The 18,878-nt window shown below is 34.8% G+C and overlaps 1 protein-coding gene across 2 annotated transcripts in view; it reads left to right on the top strand.

Moving 5' to 3' along the window:
* fus (fusilli) overlaps nucleotides 1-18,878 on the top strand; it is a 137,864-nt gene that overhangs the window by 105,459 nt on the left and 13,527 nt on the right. For both annotated transcript variants that reach the window (XM_068768952.1, XM_068768951.1), the window contains exons 7-12: nucleotides 13,698-13,808; nucleotides 14,591-14,723; nucleotides 15,085-15,222; nucleotides 15,768-15,983; nucleotides 18,142-18,309; nucleotides 18,631-18,711. In XM_068768952.1, coding sequence (XP_068625053.1) covers nucleotides 13,698-13,808; nucleotides 14,591-14,723; nucleotides 15,085-15,222; nucleotides 15,768-15,983; nucleotides 18,142-18,309; nucleotides 18,631-18,711 — 847 coding nt within the window. The remainder of the gene's footprint in view (nucleotides 1-13,697; nucleotides 13,809-14,590; nucleotides 14,724-15,084; nucleotides 15,223-15,767; nucleotides 15,984-18,141; nucleotides 18,310-18,630; nucleotides 18,712-18,878) is intronic.

Raw genomic sequence — 18,878 nt, 5'->3', positions numbered from 1 at the left:
CTTTCATCTGTTGCCAATGTTTGTTATAAATTTATATATGTATAACGAATACGTAAAATATGTTGAACTAATTTTAAATTAAATATATCAGATGCATTTTTCAAACATTAAGATGTCAGTCTGGTGTGTTTTACATTTGTCAACTTTTACACCCATTTCTGATCAACCTGTATAATGTCATCACTCTGAAATATGTTAACATTATTTTTTTCTATTGGAAGGCGACAGTCCAATGACTTCTGACAATACAAACTGCAGAGACACAAATAAATAATAATGTATTTTAGGTAATGTATGTTATTTAATATTTTTAAATCCTTTCATTTTTAGATAAGGTGTATATAGCATTAATTAACAGTAAATAAGGTAAACATTCACTATGTTAAAGCTATAACAAATCACAAATCACCTGTATATTCGAACTATACTACAATATGTGACTATATTATTGATTTTTAAATGAAAAGTTTATAGCACTTTAAGCAACAGGTCAATATATATATTGAAATTATTAGTTCAGTAACATTTCCAATAACAACGTTCAATACAACAAAAAACCAGACTTTAACGTTTGATGAATTACTAAAATAAAGATACAAAGGAGCAAAAAATTACATGTAGCGTTGTAATATTACCGAATAGCTTGAAGCCCGATGACCACGAGCCGGTAGACGTGGTACAGATGGCAGCAGATCAATGGGTGCACCAATGACGTAGTTGAGATCGCATAACGTCGCTATTGGTTATTATGACTATCTGCAGTGCATGCCTATACCTGATAGAGTGACTACCGACTGACATGATGACTATGACTAACAAATTACACGTTTTGACGTAATATTGCAAATATCAATGCATCTGTCTAGTTAATATAGACAATCTGTCAATTTCTTTTTAATGTCAACCATAAATGTTTGTTTTAATTAAATTCTCGTATTTAATACCTTCTCCTGAATCAAAATTGCTGTAAAACTATGAGGTGAACCATTTAGTGCATGACGTCATTTAGTAATTTTTAAATTTAACATTTTCTCATTATAGATATTTTAAAAAGGTAAAAAACTTTAACGAATTGTTTGAAATATGTTTTGACTTTACAGCCCTTTGTAGTGCCGCGGGCGTACACGCTGATTGTTTTAAAGTAATAGCCAATTATAAATGATTGTTCAGTTTTTATATTCAGCGTCCATATTTAAAAAATATGTGGCGAGAAGCGCGCATTGATGGGAGAAACGCGCTATTGTTCTGACCCCTGTTTTGATTCACCACCGCCGCCGTACTGCATTGTCTATGGCATATTCAAATAATGAAGTATTTTTTGAAAACTGTTTTCATTTATTTCTTGATTTTAACTTTAATCAAAATTTGGAAGTGTACTACAAATTGTCGATATTGTTTTTAAAATCGGAATACTGAACTGACAATGTACTGACCATATTGTTTATTTTACTTAGCTTACACTGCTACCCAGGTAGCATCAGTCGATTCCACAGGTTCAACAGGTCAAAAAATCTATTAAAATAGCATAGCTCGTGGGTTCCCACGAAACCTCGGCTCGTGCTGCTACTTACGTCAGGTTGACCGGATAACTTGTTAATAACAGTGGATTCACAGCCCAACTGCACGGATTCGTGTATGTGAGGGCCGGTTCCAGCTTTACAGTGTCATTTTATTTGACAATGACTTTTTACTCCGGTTGCTTGATGACGGATAGAGGCTGGGAACGAAGGCTGCCTTCTTTCGCAAGTTTGCGCACTTAAGTTTAGTTTTCATCCAAAAGTGAGCAGGTGAGCAGACGGGCAGTGTGCACATGTGGAAGGCACATGTGGAATGAAGGATCGTGTCTCAGCAATGGGATAATAATGATGAGGATTATTCAAAAGCATTTAAATCTTCCTACCCTTAATTTCTACATATTTAAATGATTATAATTATATCTTTATCCTTGTCGGTAGAAAGAAACGTTACGCACTTATATTTCTTATCGAATATACATATATTGAAGAATTACAAGAATATAAAAAATTGTCAAAATGTCAAAAAATGTATTGACAAAGTCGATATCGCTAAACTGTATATTTAAAATACATATACTAACTGTATGGTAATTTCCTAATAATCTTCATTTCAATACACAGAACGGTGAAGGTTTTGGTTTAGGTTTTTTCGTCTTCGTTTGTCTACTAGATGGCGTTGTTAACAAATATCCGATTAAAAAAGGATGTATGTAAAAAAATCTAAGCCAAAAAATAATTATTTAAGAATATCTAGTCATTTCTATAATCACCTTAGCTGTTATTAAAGCTAGTCAGTAGCCTTGTTAAAACATTCTATGATTGTCTATCAATTAATACTATGTAGATACCACGTTATCATGTAATTTCGTTAGTACAATCCGATAGTCATCGATGGCCTTAATTATAATTGTACGTGATTTCATAATTTTAAAATGTATGTACTATGCACCGTGGCGTTCTGTTATGTTAGCATCATTACCATTTCAGCTGCAGCTCCACTGCTGGACATATGCCCATAAATTTCCAAAAGAATACGGTATAAGCTTGCATCCAATGTCGTCCGACGACCTGAACAAGGTCGACTGTCTACCGTGTGAATGGACACCCTACTGCACTTGTCGATCTGTGGTCCTCTCCAAAACCTTACGAGGAGATCTCAAGCGCAGTCACAAAAATGACGTTTTCGTTGTGTCTTCAGCACTGCACCGCGAACCCGGAGAAGCCAACACTTCTAATTGGCAAATATTATATATCTATAAAAATAGAATAAACGCAATGTTTCAAATCAATTAAATTGACAACATTGCAATGTTAAAGTGTATGTATCAGTTAGCGTTATGCAAATGTTTTATTTATTTATACTGTTCATACCGTCGTAATTTGCATATCTTTTAGTGATCATCCTAAATAGAAGCGTTGCTGAAGTTTGTTTTGCTACCTCTACTAGCGCTAATGCTTTTCGAAGCTAATAATGTTAATCAGACAATAACAACCAACCAAATCGAGGTCCGGACTCCTCGTGCGATCTTGACTCTGAATGCTAAACGAGTATTATATGACAATACAAGTCGAAGTCCCTTCACTAACACACCCACCTAAGCGATCTCAGAACTTGATGGCCTCCCTAATCGATAATATTTGAAATCGGCTTGTGTTTTTTTTTTCTATTCACCTGTGGGACGATACAATTTCGGTTAATAATTTTTCAGATAAATTTTTTATTAACTTTTGACTTCTTTCTTCCTCCACAGTACCTTTTATGATTTTTCTTTCTTTCATCCATCATAAAATTTTTCACTCCGTAAACATCATTCAACCATCGCGTTTCATCCTTCTTCTCCATTTCCTAAGTATCACAGATTATTTATCAAATTATTGTTTCCTAGTTTTGTATTTTGACTTTTGTATCTTACATCTTGTTATATTCTACAACTTATTTACTGTAATTCACTTTTGGTACTTGTTTTTCTATTCTTTAATATTTTTGCATTCCTTTGGTCTTACCCGATCGTTTATTAATTTTAATAATCGACATGTGTTGTAACAACCCAGAAGAAGAAGGAAACAGAAGGTTTAAGTTAAAATCTTCCGCGCTCTACCCTCCCAAGCCAATCTTCCAATGTTGATAAATAAAAAAAAACAGAAGCAGAAATAAAAAGCAGAATCTTTAATGTCGATAAACAAGCAATATGGATCCATACCGATAAAAATCTTTAATGACTTATTTCACTCTTGAATGTATCGTCTCCATAAAAACTGAACTAGTGACATATTCACGCGATCATCAGTCGTTCTGCGTTTATAACGTTTTGGAACGGGATCAATCGGGTCATGACAAATATTTTGATAAACTTATTTTGTTCTCGATCTACTTCTATATGTGTGTCAAAGTTTAGTGAATGGCGTAATATTTAAAGTGACGTCTTTTGTAAATATTTACATCATTTACGAATGTAAATTGCGTATGCAATTTATCTTTGTATTTCTTCATCATCGTCGCTTCAGTCGCAGAACGTCCACTGCTAAATATAAGCTTCGCAGCACTGATCACACAAGATTTAGTTAACTTACAGGTCCTTATGAGATTATATCAGAAGAGCAATTTTATTGTCCTATGATTGAAAAATCTATGTACTAAAAGAGTAAGCATAGTAATTAAACTAGGTGTAGCACCCTTCCTCTTTAAATTCCCAGAAACTGATAATTAACAGAGGCGACAAAACCAGCCCATAAGTCTTTATGAACCAAAGTGTACATTGGCCAGTGGAATGACAAATTAAAGTCGCAGTGGGCAGAGCCACACACACAGAGTAACTTTTGGAAAAGAGACCACTGACCAGCAAGCGCAACGTACGACTGCCATCTACTAAGTGAACTCCCGCGTCTTCCGAACTTAAGAAGATCAGGGCAAGTCGAAACCAACCGGTCCTATTATCCAGAGCCAAGTCACACTATAAAGCTTCTACCGAAGCGGTATGTTGCGGCCGGAGCCGAAACTCTTCCTAGAACCCTCAAGCTTTGTCACTTTAAAAGATGTCTTAGACTAGAATTTTTCTGCACTCTACCATCTCGATCTCTCGGAATCTACAAATTCCACTCCACGTCACACACGTATTTATTTATGCTTATATATTTATTATATATGCGTATATATATATGCGTATATATTTATTTATGCTTCTTGTATTTATATTGTATGTTTAATGTACATCGCATTGATATATATTCTGTACTTTAGAACCCACAATCTACGCGCAATACTCAACAAATTTCCACACTGCGTATCAATCAACAATGTACAACGAAACAACCTTACGAATGTACTTGCGAGCGATAATCGATAAGACGCGCTGCAGCGGCGTGCTACGTGGATTTCAAATTGCATGATTTGATCACTCTACCAAGACAAGTGCAGCTTGTGTTCTATAATGATTTTAGTGACCGTGAGAAATTTAATGTCATGTAATAGGTATAGGTTCATCATTTCAGCCTTAGAACGTCAACTACTGGACATGTGTTCCCTACAAAAAATTCCAATAGGACCGGTACAGGTTGTACATATTTAACTTTAAGTGTAGATCATATAGCTTACATAGGTTACGATCGCGGGAAGTCCGCTAGATTCGGGCAGCGCAAGACAATGCGTTAAACGTATTATCCACTCTTTGCTTTCCCGTGAAAATTCACATTTTAAATACAAATAAGATTACCATCGGTGCTTTCGACCGACAATGACTTCTACAACTCTAAATCGTCTCCTGTGGCAATTATAGCATTTAAAGCCAGTTCAAACCTTCTGAATACTTTCTACCACATTCCACCAGTAGCTCGCTTCGTCTCCCAATGACCTATTCTTGCATTAATCCCCTTGCGGCGTCATCGCGTTGGGCTGTCGTCAGCAACTCAATGTCAAAGAGACACTGATTGCGTTATCGAAGACGCCAATGTGACCTTAGTGGAACTTTTCTAAGACTTGCCTGCAATTACTTGATTTGCTAACTCTTTGCTCTTTTGACTTCGTATTGATATCTTTCTATAAATATAATTATTTACGAGCTATATTTATTTTTGATATAGTTTATATCCGCATAGTTAGTTACCAACTTACACCATTTTTTTTCAATGTAAAGAGTCAATTATTGTGTTATTAAAAATAATCTTTATAAAATTTATAAAATACTTTAGGTTAATTAATTTATTCGTTTATTATTTTCAAAACATCTTCACGTCCCAAATAACGCAATGTCTGGAGACGAAGGTCTTTCACCAATGTGTGTTGTCAGTAACAATGGGATAGGCAGTGTGCACGACACATCGCTCATGCAACCGATGGCAGTTGAGGCAGAGAGGTTCTCGAGTGACGATTACCACCCGGTAGATGAGGCCTGGGTAGGCTCCCCACTAAGTAGACGTATGACATAGTTAAGGTTTTAGGAAGTCACTAGATGCGGGCGAGATTGGCCGTCGTCTTTGGAGGAAGCCTATGCGTCGCAGTGGGCGTCTAGCGACTGAAAATAAGAATAAGAAGAATTTAGCCATTCTATTATCCATCTACACTCCAATTATACCGATCGTTTCTTTCTGTACGTCATGAAAAGAACAGCGAAGTCTGATTTATTAAAGCTTGGAAGAAGATTGAGGTTCTACAAGTTTTAAAGGTCACTATAATTGCATATCATTATAACACGAGAATTAAAAATGCCATATGATCTAAGATGTGGCCATAACAAACTCTTACGTTGTTTTTATTGTCAAATTAACGTTATCCTTAATACAGTAATAGTAATTAATTCCCAAGCTACTATAATACGTAATTTGTACAATTCCACATAGATTTATCATTAACATATTTTTTTTTAATTTCTTACACCACACTGAACTTTAAATTGCTAAGTTTCTATGAGTAATAACCTAGGTTATCTAAAACTTAGCTTTTATTTTCTGATATATATTAAATAAAATGATTGCTGAATGTAATATTATATTTTTTACACAATCTTCGTATCGTACTGTTCTGTGTTTTTTCCGTAGAAAATACCAAAATACAAGCTGTACAATTAAATTATTTATTTTAAAAGCAGGAACAACGAATTGCGGTAATCGCTAACTGAACCCGGTTATAAATAAAACATTTCAACTTTTATCGTAACTGATTTATGTGACATGTGACTCTTCGCCAGTTAATTCTTCTACCAATTATCATTTTTACAAAGGAGTTAAAACTATATAAACGTTAACGCTTTCGCTGCGAACAGCGCATTTTAGTGCTCGACTAGACACTTTTTCTCAGCGAATAGCGCCTGGCACTCTGCTTTAAACGCTTTCTCACAGCGAACATCGCCTTGTGGCACGGTTAATTTTATGTCCATAATTGTGTCAATAATTGGTCATGGTAACGGTCATTAATTTGTTTGTAACCAACGCGATAGCTACATAAACTTCCTGTGCGGATATTTTGTCACATAACCAAATACGTGTCGTTCGTAGAGACAATCTACTATCGTGCCGGCTGCTGAGAGAGTAATTCAGTTTTAGGCGCTCCGCAGCGAAAGGGTTAAACAATGCCCGAAAATAAACAAAGTAATCACATCTGAGGCTTCATGTTGTCCTATAATGGGACGCGTTAACAGAGAAGAAATTATACAAATTGACTAGAATATCATAAAGGTCGACCACTATCACAATTCACGGATTAATTTCGTCACGAAACTTTCCTTTTAGAGAGTATAGCACTAATTTTGCACATCCTTTTTTTATATTGTATATACAAAAAAATACGTAATTTGTTTTTTCTTTAATGGCCCCCGTTTTTGGTCGCCTCTTATTCTCATCCTTTGTGCAAAGATATTACAAATTCGAGTAAAATATTTTTTCAGTTTTGTATATTTATTAAATATACATATTATTGTAAGCAAATTTTTGGTTTAACTTTTGCCGCCCGTCATATTAGGGGAACCGGAAAGTAACGTCGCTTTCTTAAGTTAAATTCACACGACTACATTTTTAACAAATTATTATTTCTAATCAACAATATATTCACCTTCGTTATCAACAACATTTCGCCTTCTAGTGTACAAATTTTCAATGCCGGAGCGATAAAAATCAATCTGTTTTTTTTTTTTTTTGGTAAATGTGTTGACAGAAACGACACTACTTCCGGTTCCCCTAATATGACGGGTGGCAAAAGTTAAACCAAAAATCTTCTTACAATAAAATGTATATTTAATAAGGCCCAAACGTATGCGCGTGATCTACAAGTGTAAATCAAATACGGAATATGATTAAAATTTAAAATACTAAATTTTATTATACCATATTTCTGGTACAATCTAACCTTGAAGCGACACGTACTTTTATATAAACATTCATTAAGGAGGTAATACACATTTGCCGTTTCCGAAAATCGAACCTACAATACACTGAAAGGTAGTATTTATGTTATCTTGCATTCACGGCCCGGTCGTAAGATTTATAAACATTCATGCAATATTGCAATGATATTGCAGTATGCGTGATTTGCATGACATCCTTCATTCATTCCTTATTCTTTCTAGATTTCCATTACTAAGTAATATCTCAGCAGAATTTAGATAATATAAATACGTCAATTTTAACACATTTATGACTAATATTACGTCTAAACTTCTTCATTACTTTGAACCAAGCACGCTGACTACTGAACGTCGGATTGGTCGATAAAATTGACTCACGTCTATGGACATTGATCCTTTATTTAGTCACTTATATTTTGTTACAAAAGTGTTTAAACTAAGTATAGTATACAGTGTGATTGATTATACGTGTAAAGCAAATAATTTATGGAAAGTGTACCATATATAATATACAATTATGAAGGTAACTATTAATATTTGATTTCATTTGTTCATTTATTACATATCATATTTTATTATATTTACATATTATTTTTACATATAATTATTTCTACTTTTTTATTTAAATCATCATTGATTCCATCAATTACATCAATCGTTCATTGATTCCGTAATTTATTGATATTCGTTTTTTTTATAACAATCGTTCTTCGCGTATTCGATTCCTGAGAACGCACTCTTCGTGAGCAATATACCAATAACCAATTCGCACTAGAACCGTGTGCTATTCGGGCAGGTCCACGTCTCGGAAAAGAGATCCTTGTCCCAACAGTTAGATGTTCCGAACAGTAAAAGTATATGCATTATAGTAATAGCAAAAAAGCTATATCGCGCTTTAGAAAAACGATGCGAGGGAAAAGAGCATAAGCGCGACAGACTGAAAGCAATAGGATACAGTGCTATACTCCCCTCCGTCGCGCAGGGTACATACCTAAGGCGCAGCACAGCGATTTTGGTAACGCTATAATACCCATTTAAACAACCTTGATAGCTGTACAAACTAGCATTGGTATATCACTATCGCACGATCTCGTATTCCCTTTTAAATCAATTTCAAATGCAGATATATGTATGATTTAATATAAGATACTTATTCCGTACGTAAATTGTAATAAAATTGATATGATTTAACAGTTTAGCGACATAATTGTAGTGGTCGTGTCTTGATCGTAAACATGGCCTATAAAAATATCGTGAGTATAAAAATTATGCGACGACACTTACGTAACACGTGGAATATAACATAATATTATTAATAATCGTTACTATGGTAGTGAAATTAATATCAGAAATACACATGTAGTAGTTTTAAAAGAAAAAAAATTTCAGAAATTTTCTGATGCCATTATCATCATGTCAGCCGATAGCCGCCACAAGGCATAGGGCTCCGCCATAGCTCGCCACGATGTATCTTGCGCTGCATCCAGCGACTCCCCTCAGTCTTGACTATGTCTTTGACCACCTTTCTGGGTCACCACTAGAGAGCCTTTTTAAGGCCCAACGGATGAGAAATGAGCAATTCGAGCCATGGCGGTGACTTTTGTTCTACGGATCTTCACATTTCTGGTTCTGATCTCGCAGCGATGCTCCTAAATAATATAAACATGTCGCAGGCAAACAAGACTACCGTCTTCATAAGAAGGAACGTCCATAAACTTACATGAGATACCACCATGAACCCGGTTTTCTCCCACCATAGTTTGAGACCTAACTGGAGTACCGCCATTTCGTCCACAAGCCCTAGTCTTTACAAAATGGTATAAATAACCCGACAACAACATTCACTCAAGTCAAGATTTGATCCTTTCGGAAACCCATGAATCAGAATATTAAAAATCATTAACAAATCACTGGTGTAAAACTAACCAGACCCAGTTGCGAATACGCCTGAATCAATACTCGACTTCATGTCCATTATCTGAAGTATTTAATTAAGCATTGCATACTTTGTAATGAACATATAAATACAAATTTGCCATTGAATATTATGAAATTCCTTCGTACGATGACGTCACAACATACGCTGTTTGCACACCGCACCGGTGCAATGATTTTGCAAATAGAGATGCGAAGTAGGTGCGGAACATTCTCAAGTCACCGCTCTTTCCGGTGTGGTGTATAATTACCCTTAATGAATCATTGAGATCGCATTATTATGTTCTTAGTAAACATATGCTTAAAAACATACTTACCTACTAGCTGCTGACTTTTGTTTTTCTAGTTAAACATAAACTGACTAGACTTCCATTTCTAATCATAAATGAATGTGTTGCTTTCAACCTGTCTTATTCGAAATGTATGAGGGAGGCCTAGGTTCAAAGATGATGATGAAGAAAATTTAGGTAAACATGATTTTGAGTGCTCGTTCTCAGATGACAAATGAATGGCGTGGTCGTTTACCCACTTTCCTTATAAAAAATCTACTCAATGCGCGGTTTGCCGACTAAACTCGCAGTATTTACGACACACTATATTCTTGAACATTTCAAAACATTCCATTGTGTTGCTGGGAGGAGATCTTTAAGTATTGAATGCTGTGTTACTTTGTCGTCTTACACTTTCCTTATCTTAGTATTGATAACGGATAAAGATATAACCATGTAATTATAAATGTCATTACTTTGTTTCTTATTGATAAGGTATGTCTCATCTAGGGTTACATAATTAAATGCATTTGTTAGAAAGATGAGATCCATAAACGGATGCAGCCAAGCGAGTTGGGAAATTGAAGGAGCAGTGGGCAAGCCACATAGATTGCAGAACGAATGGCGGCTAGGACATGCGCTGCTTAGGACACCTAAAAATTCATAAAACGGCGTCTTACGGTTGAAATCATTATTGTTAATATATTGATTTGTTTATTTACAAGTTATTGTACATCATAGATATTAACTAAAGAAAGAAATAATTTATAAAGAGGTATAAGAGGCGCAGTAGAGGAGAGGTATTTATCTCTCCTCGCCTCCCTCGAGGCGATCTCTACCGTCTGGTATCAACCTTAAGTAATAACCTAGAGAAGTAAGTAATAACCTTAAGAGGAGATGTAAAACATGATAAAGAGGTCAGTTTAGGGTTAATATTATTGCTGAATATTGCATTGAACACGACTAGTGCCTGACAAAGTTGTACACTAAAACATTTACAACTTTAACAGGTTTGAATATATTTATCGCAGAGTGCGTATAGCCTAAATCTTTTTACAGTAAGTTTGAGTATTTCTTCAGCAGGAGAGTTTGGCAGAATATATCCTTGACAAGTAAAGAGTGATTTAAGTCATTTCGATCTTGGGATATATATCACTCTTTTATATTTTTAACTCATTTAGCTCAGTACGGCTCAGAAAGAGAATACGGCAGCTAAGACTGAAAATATATCCTTTATATCTTCGACACTTTTAGCACAGACTTAGAACTCAGTAAGGCGGAATAAAACGATGAAATTGAAATAATAGAATTTTATAAATTATGGCGAATTAGTGAGCTTTTTCAGTTGCATTTGTTTCCTATTAAGCATTTTATGTCTTTGTCATAAATCACAAAAAAAGCTAAACGCCTGCGCGTGTGATGTAGTTTCGAAAATCCGTAGTTTACATTTTTAATATAAAAATACAATAGCAATCTGTCTCTCTCTCTTTTTACCTGTAAATTGCTATATAAGCCCATCTCTTTCTCTCTAACTCTGAACGAGCCGTAACTCATGACAAAAATTGACTTAAGTATAAAGATTTCCAGATCCTTTTGGACACCACAGGGCATTTATAATCGCTATGTGGCTGTCCTATTGCCAGTTCTTTTTCGAACTTGCCAATTAGTTTTGCTTTATGGGTAGTTTGGATCGTCTATGAATCTCATCATTCTAGGTCTATGTCTGGTGATTGAAGTCTTGCGGCTGGGGTGATGACGATGATTAGTCATTTTGATCCATTTTATTTAAGGTCCAGTTAAAGTTTAAACGCTATCACAATCGAATTGATAAAATCGAATGCATTCTGCTTAACCACAAATTGTAACCTCCAAAAGGTCATTCCAACAAAATATAAGGCTGTGAATACTTTACTTAATGGAATATAAAAATTTATCGTTGTTGAAGTCGTGCATACCTGCCCTAGCCGACCATATCGCCTAGTTATAGGCCATTGTTAGCGCACAATCGGTACAATTCTTCGATAAAGGTAAATCGATAATTGTTTTATCATAATTGGTACAAACGTTATTTACCTTCACTCACTATCTGAACCTCGTTTGTTTTTGTTTGTCTTAGATTATATATCTTCAGTGACATACGTAACGTCATATTATTATTAATAATGCAGGTTTAATAGCATCTTTTGAAATTTCTTTTCATTTTTTACCGGACTCTCACTGTTGTCCAAGTGGCATTTGCACTTTGGGCGGGTTTGAAGTGACAGCGCACAGACAGTGCCTAACTTAAGACATCTATTAAAGTATCGAAGCTCGAAGACTCAAGAGTCCCGACTCGGGCCATTACTTCCTACTATTTTACCAGATTGGGAGATCACTGACCTCTTAGATCCCTTCGTTGAACGCTCCATGTAGTGAGTAAACTTAAAGGCCCCCACGACGGGTCATCAGCTAAGGCTGTCTCTCATCAACAACACCCGCTTACTATTCCAACAAACGGGCGCCCAAGAGGTCCGGATCCTCAACTTGACCGGCTGTAATTGCCTGGCTAAATATAAAATCATCATCATCTTGTTAAAGGATGTTCATTTATGATTTGACAAGATTTTGCATAAACTTAATAACTACTACGTTATTAGACTGAATCACTATATCGTAGTTATTATTATTCATTTAAAGATTGCGACATTTTAAAACATTTATCATAGAAACGCATCAATCTCTCATTGTTTGCTCTAATGTTAAGCTCAAAGATGCTCAAAAATACATGGAGAGGGCTATGCACGCGATTTCTTTACAAAATCGAGTTAGAAATAAGTAGCTCTGTAAATGAACGAAAATTATCGACATTGCCCGAAGGAAAACTTAAAGCGGATCTATACCAGAGGTTGCAAAGCTTTTTGATAGTGAAGCCTTTTCGAAATTCTATTTTTTTTTTTGCCAGCCGCAATTGAATATTCATTTAAAACACGTAAAAGAATGTTTTGTTTTTCAAAAATTATATTAATTTAAACAAAAGTACAAAATATGTGTATTGAAGTTAGATATAATAGCACACGTGTATGACAGCTCTCCTAATAACACTCAAGATGCCGGTTAGTTAATTATGATCGGTGTTCGGATTTCGTTAATTTTATGGTGGAATAATAATAATTTTTATTCACACCAGTGATTTGTTGCAATTTCCCAGGAGCTGACATAGGTTATATAAATTTAAATAATGAAATAATCCGATAACCAATCTGAGCCAAAAATGATCGTTCATAGAGATATGCCTCAGGAGCCGCAGTTTTGCCACCCCTGATCTATAAATTTCAGGGGAGATTGGCGATTGTCACAATTCGTAATTAAATTCTAGTAATAGGAAATCATGTTTTATACGTCAGCTATTTAAATATAGTCTTAAGATAAATCTCAAGTTGTTTTCTTGGTAGACTAGTTAACTTATGAACAAATGATGAAACTACCCTTTATAATGAATGCACCTGATGACTTCAAAACGTATCTGTCGAATGCGAGTAATACCCATGAAATACGAATGGACCCACGACGCTTGTTTTAATAACATGAATGACATTCATTGAGGTAAAGGAGACCTTTTTAGCTAAACTTTTTCTACGTGATTTCTAATTGTTATTTTGTTTCAGCTCAAAAGACGATGAAATAGACGGGAACTGCATCGTGCGCGCACGAGGTCTTCCGTGGCAGTCTTCCGACCAAGATATCGCTAAATTCTTCAGAGGTCTAAATGTCGCTAAGTAAGTGAACAATGTAATGAAAAATATTTATTTACACAACTATTTAGCAAACATATAAAAACACACGAAAATTTATGGATACAAGTGAGTGAGAGTGAGAGGGTGAAGTGAGAGGGGCTTAATTTAGAAGAAGATTTAGATAAGTTATATTCACCTACATATAATTATAGATTTAATGAAAATATAACGATTATGTATTCATGTGAACTTAATAATTTGACTTAGTGCTAGATTTGACATAACCCGGCAAAAAAGATCCATCCAAGCGTTTAAAACAGGACTAAATGGAGACATATTTATGACGCCTGTGATTGTGATAATAATTGAGCAATTTTTAGTTTTATTGGACATGTTTCCTGATTTTAGCCAGCGTAATTAAGTACTAACATATAACAAAAAAAATTATTACTGTGATATCCAAGCCTTGGTCAAAAGTATTAAAAAACACTTATTAAAAATTACTTATTTGTTTAACTATACAATTAGCGACGATGAAATACAATTTTAAGAATACGTAAGTTATAAGGGATTCATAAAAAATTTGTTCCACACACTCTATTTCGTTGTTTTTGGAAAATTGTTACATGTTTTTACTCAGTGTGGGTTACAAGAAGCTGTTGAGTATTTATTATTACATAAATAAATGTAATAAATAAATAATTTTTATGGTGCACGTAATTCATAAATGTGCCTTATACTTTTAACCAAAGTTGTACGTTAAATTTTAATCTAGGATAACTTTCCGCAATAGATACAAGATTTTTTTTTTGTTGTTGTGACAGAGGCGGCGTAGCGTTGTGCCTTTCGCCACAGGGGAGACGTAACGGCGAAGCCCTGGTGCGATTCGTGTCACAGGAGCACAGGGACATGGCGCTCAAACGACATAAGCACCACATCGGCCCCCGATACATAGAGGTAAATATAGCTTTAATATCGTAAGACATAATATATAAAAATACATTCCATTTTTTAACCGCCATTGCTCTGCGGATTACCTACGAAATTCCAAGATTCTTAAATTTATGTTATAAATGTTGTTTGGCATTATAAACAAACTTAAAACTTACTTCTTGAATATTCTAACAAATGACAAACTTACATACACCTACTTTTGACTCCTAGGGATATTTCAGGGGCTTATTTTGGATTGGCTGAAGAGCTGGAATAGCTTCGAGTCATCCTTTTTAAGTCTCCCAGAAGGATGTATCCGACGTGACATGTTTGTTTCCGACCTCCCACAAAATTTCAAATATTCAAATGTTCTTTATTGTCTCAGGTGTATCGGGCGAGCGGTGAAGACTTCCTGTCTGTTGCCGGGGGCGCCACTTGCGAGGCGGCCGCATTTCTGTCGCGGGGCGCGCAGGTCATAGTGCGCATGCGCGGACTACCTTACGATGCAACGCCGCAACAAGTCGTCAGTATTAATTTATTGCCTATCAGCAAATTTTTCAATAACAACTTTATTTTTCAAATCAACATAAACTAAAGTACTACATGAAAAACATAAAAGTATTTGTTGTAATGGAAGGAGTAAGATTTGGCCAAATTATATCTGTAAAAATAGTGGACTTACGTTTGTCACAATGATTTTTACAGACGTCGACATTTCTACCTAAGTGAATGTCTACGTTTTGCAAAAATGCAAAACCTGTTCTGTTATCACCGATATTGAGTTTTAAGACTGCTGTCGTCTGTATAGATACATTTTTAACAAAGCTCTATAAAAATACAATCAGTAACTTTAATTTACATGACCATAGCGGTCAACCACCAGTTGAATTTCGAAAAATTACACACGAACACGAAACTCATTTATTCGTGGGCTACTCCCTATGACAAATAAAATGGTATATGATATTATTTTATCGTATACACTCGTGTATATAGTAACAATAGTTGAATAAATACTGACTACATTCTCTATTCTAATAAAATGTAATTGTGTCATTACTAATTCAGCTGGACTTCTTCTCAACCGGCGACGATCCAGTACAAGTGCTGGACGGATTGGAAGGGGTCTTGTTCGTGCGGCGCGCAGATGGCAGAGCAACGGGTGACGCATTCGTCCTGTTCGCCAAAGAGGAAGACTCGCCTAAGGCTCTCTCCAGACACCGCAAGTTGATCGGCGCGAGATACATCGAACTGTTCAGGTCGACGACAGCGGAGGTGCAACAGGTGTGAAAATACCTTAACATACACAGACTAATCACAACTTATAAACAACTGGGCATAATTCTTTTTAATATTATTTATATATACAACATATATCTATTCTTTTAAGCATAAATGGTTCTCCTCTCAATAGAACTTTACTCATGCAGACATTGACAACAAGTTTAAATAGCGAAAGATTTTGTATTATACTTTTAGAGTTGTAGAAAATAAAAGGGCACCCCTAAATTTCTTACAATAGTCTTTTTAAAAGAAGTTATTTCATAATTTTCTACTTAAATTATATCTTAGTAAACCCAGTGCAAAAATCTTTGACTTTTGAGAAAAATGCAGTTAAATTCGAATTATCTACGAAAGAATTAAAAAGAGAACCAGTATCCCACTGGTTGTATTAGACTGTGTCTTATGCATCGCATGCTATGAGCATTAATAATGTCACCTCACAAATAGTTAAGAAAAGTATAATTTCTCTTTTTATATCTCGTCTTGTGTATCTCTGTCATCAGTTAAAGTCAAAATGCTAACAATAAACAGTTAATTAAACACGTATTAAGATAACAAAAATTAGTATTGGCTATTGAAATCCATAGTTTAAAGTTTTTATTACCAATAATCGTGCGGAGGGAACAATGTTATCTCTGGCAGTAAAATAACGTAATGTCGGACATAAATTGCTGCGTAACTTAACCTTGCCTCGTCTTATGAACACTAGTTTTATATATACTCATTTTTCTTGGTTTTGTCTACATTATATTGCGTATTTGTGTCATAACTCTTCTAACAATGATGGGCAGACTACTATGTGGGGACAATGGTATTATATTCATCGATCGCATGCTCTATTCTCGGCTGTCACGATGGATAAATTCTTATATCCTTCTGATAAATTGTTATCAATTTGACAGATATTTGGTAATTAACAAGAGAAATGGTCTCTGAGTGATCCCACGTAAACCGGCAGTAAACTATATCACCAGAAAATACTTGATAAAATTGTGACATTGTTATATTGGATATAAAAAAAAGCCTTTGTATATGTAGACTTATTAACAATGGTTTACAGTACAGAAGTTGCTAACAGTTTTATATATCGTCCATTTGTATGATGTCTATATTTACATTCTACGAGTGCAATATGAACTGATTGTGATTATTTAATCTGTAAACAATTAAAATATCATAATATATCAATCAATATAAAAGATACTTAATACACGAAATCGCTTTTACTGAACACTATAAATATGTTCATGTAGTTTTTCACGGGGCAGATTTATATGTTTTTCCTATTGCTGTAGCCCGTCACTAGATGGTGCAGCGATACATTAACATTTACGTCTTTAAACGGATAATCATATATCACTACGTTTAAATAGAATTAGTGAAGATAACTTATGGTATTAAAGCGCGCTCAATTGTGCTCGGAAAACTGACGGCTGTGAGGGGCGAAAGTATAATGAATGGTGACCACGAAGCGTTACGCATGTGCCTAGGAGTAGGCATCTATCGGCTGAAATGTTGATGATAATTAACAAGCAAGAAAACGTCTGGTTCACTACGTGGTCTATGAATTTTTAATAAATATCATGTACTATTATTAACTTAAACAATATTTCTGGATTTATCACGCGAATTGTAAATATAAACTTAACTGTACATGACGTAAATCATTTGACCGTGAAGTATGACAACTTATTCCAAGTAAATTACCCTCTTATGTCCGCAGCCTGCCTTTGTGAAACGGTGAGTCGTTGGGTAAATGTTTTATGACCTTCCCTTACGCAAACAATGATTTGATTTTTTTTGTATAAATATTTATTATTTTTTATGACAAATTATATTTAAGTTTTCGTATATAACGTTCTAAACACGAGACATAAATATAAACAAAATATATTTGAAAATACTGGTTGATTGGTTAAAAGTGTTCAATGTTTGAGGGTTTTTTACTGACAAATGAACTATACATTCAAGACTTCAAAAACTTTTAAACTTATGCCCAATCAATTAGTGTGCGTGTATATATAGCTTTACGATAAGACCGCTCTTTCTACTTTATTATTTTGCCTATTTCGTCTGACTTTTTATATTGTGATATCGTACAATATAGTCAAAATATATAAATTTTTGAAGTACCCTCCAATAAGAAGCGTATCTACAGGTATTGAACCGGTCTCTGGAGACCCGTACCAGCACTGCCAGCACTCCGTCCACCGCGAGCGCACCGGCCGAAGGCCTACTCCCAGTTGCCCTAGTGCCTCAACACGTCATCACTTCGGGTACAGCTAAAGATTGCGTTAGGCTTCGTGGACTGCCCTATGAAGCTCAGGTAAAAACACTTAATATTTATTATCATTTTTTTTTTCAATTTATCTTTATTTTCGTTAAATATTCTTTGAACATCTTTGCTAAGGACACATTTAATTTAAGACATGCGAAGCTACTCTATTCAGCACTAGATGGCGCTAATATTAGCCTTTTGCATGTAAGAAAGTAGTACAAATATCGATTTGCATCGATTCATTTCAGTCTCTCGCTATTTCTAGTTTTAGTACAGTCATTTATTCTACTACATTTCTTAATCTGTCATTATGTTTAACCCAAAATATTAACAAACTGAATGCGATAAATATTTTAACATGTTCAACAGGTGGAACACATTCTGACATTCTTGGACGACTTCGCGAAGAACATAGTTGTTCAAGGAGTACATATGGTTTATAATGCACAGGTAATTTTAAGTTAATTTATGTTAAGAAGATGAAGAAATTAAGATAAAAATTATACGATACTATAAACTTAATTACTGACCCACTTATTTTAGCAATTACAAAATTAATTACTCCATACAAAATCCCTTATTTTGCGATAAACAAACCTAGATACTTCTGACAAACT

This window comes from Battus philenor, unplaced genomic scaffold (assembly GCF_028537555.1).
Source record: "Battus philenor isolate CCGP_79_NKW_IND1 unplaced genomic scaffold, ilBatPhil1.0.hap1 SCAF_27, whole genome shotgun sequence".
In the NCBI taxonomy this organism is placed as follows: domain Eukaryota; kingdom Metazoa; phylum Arthropoda; class Insecta; order Lepidoptera; family Papilionidae; genus Battus; species Battus philenor.
The sequence above is the reverse complement of the archived record's forward strand: the minus strand, read 5'-3'. Positions and strand labels throughout refer to the sequence as shown.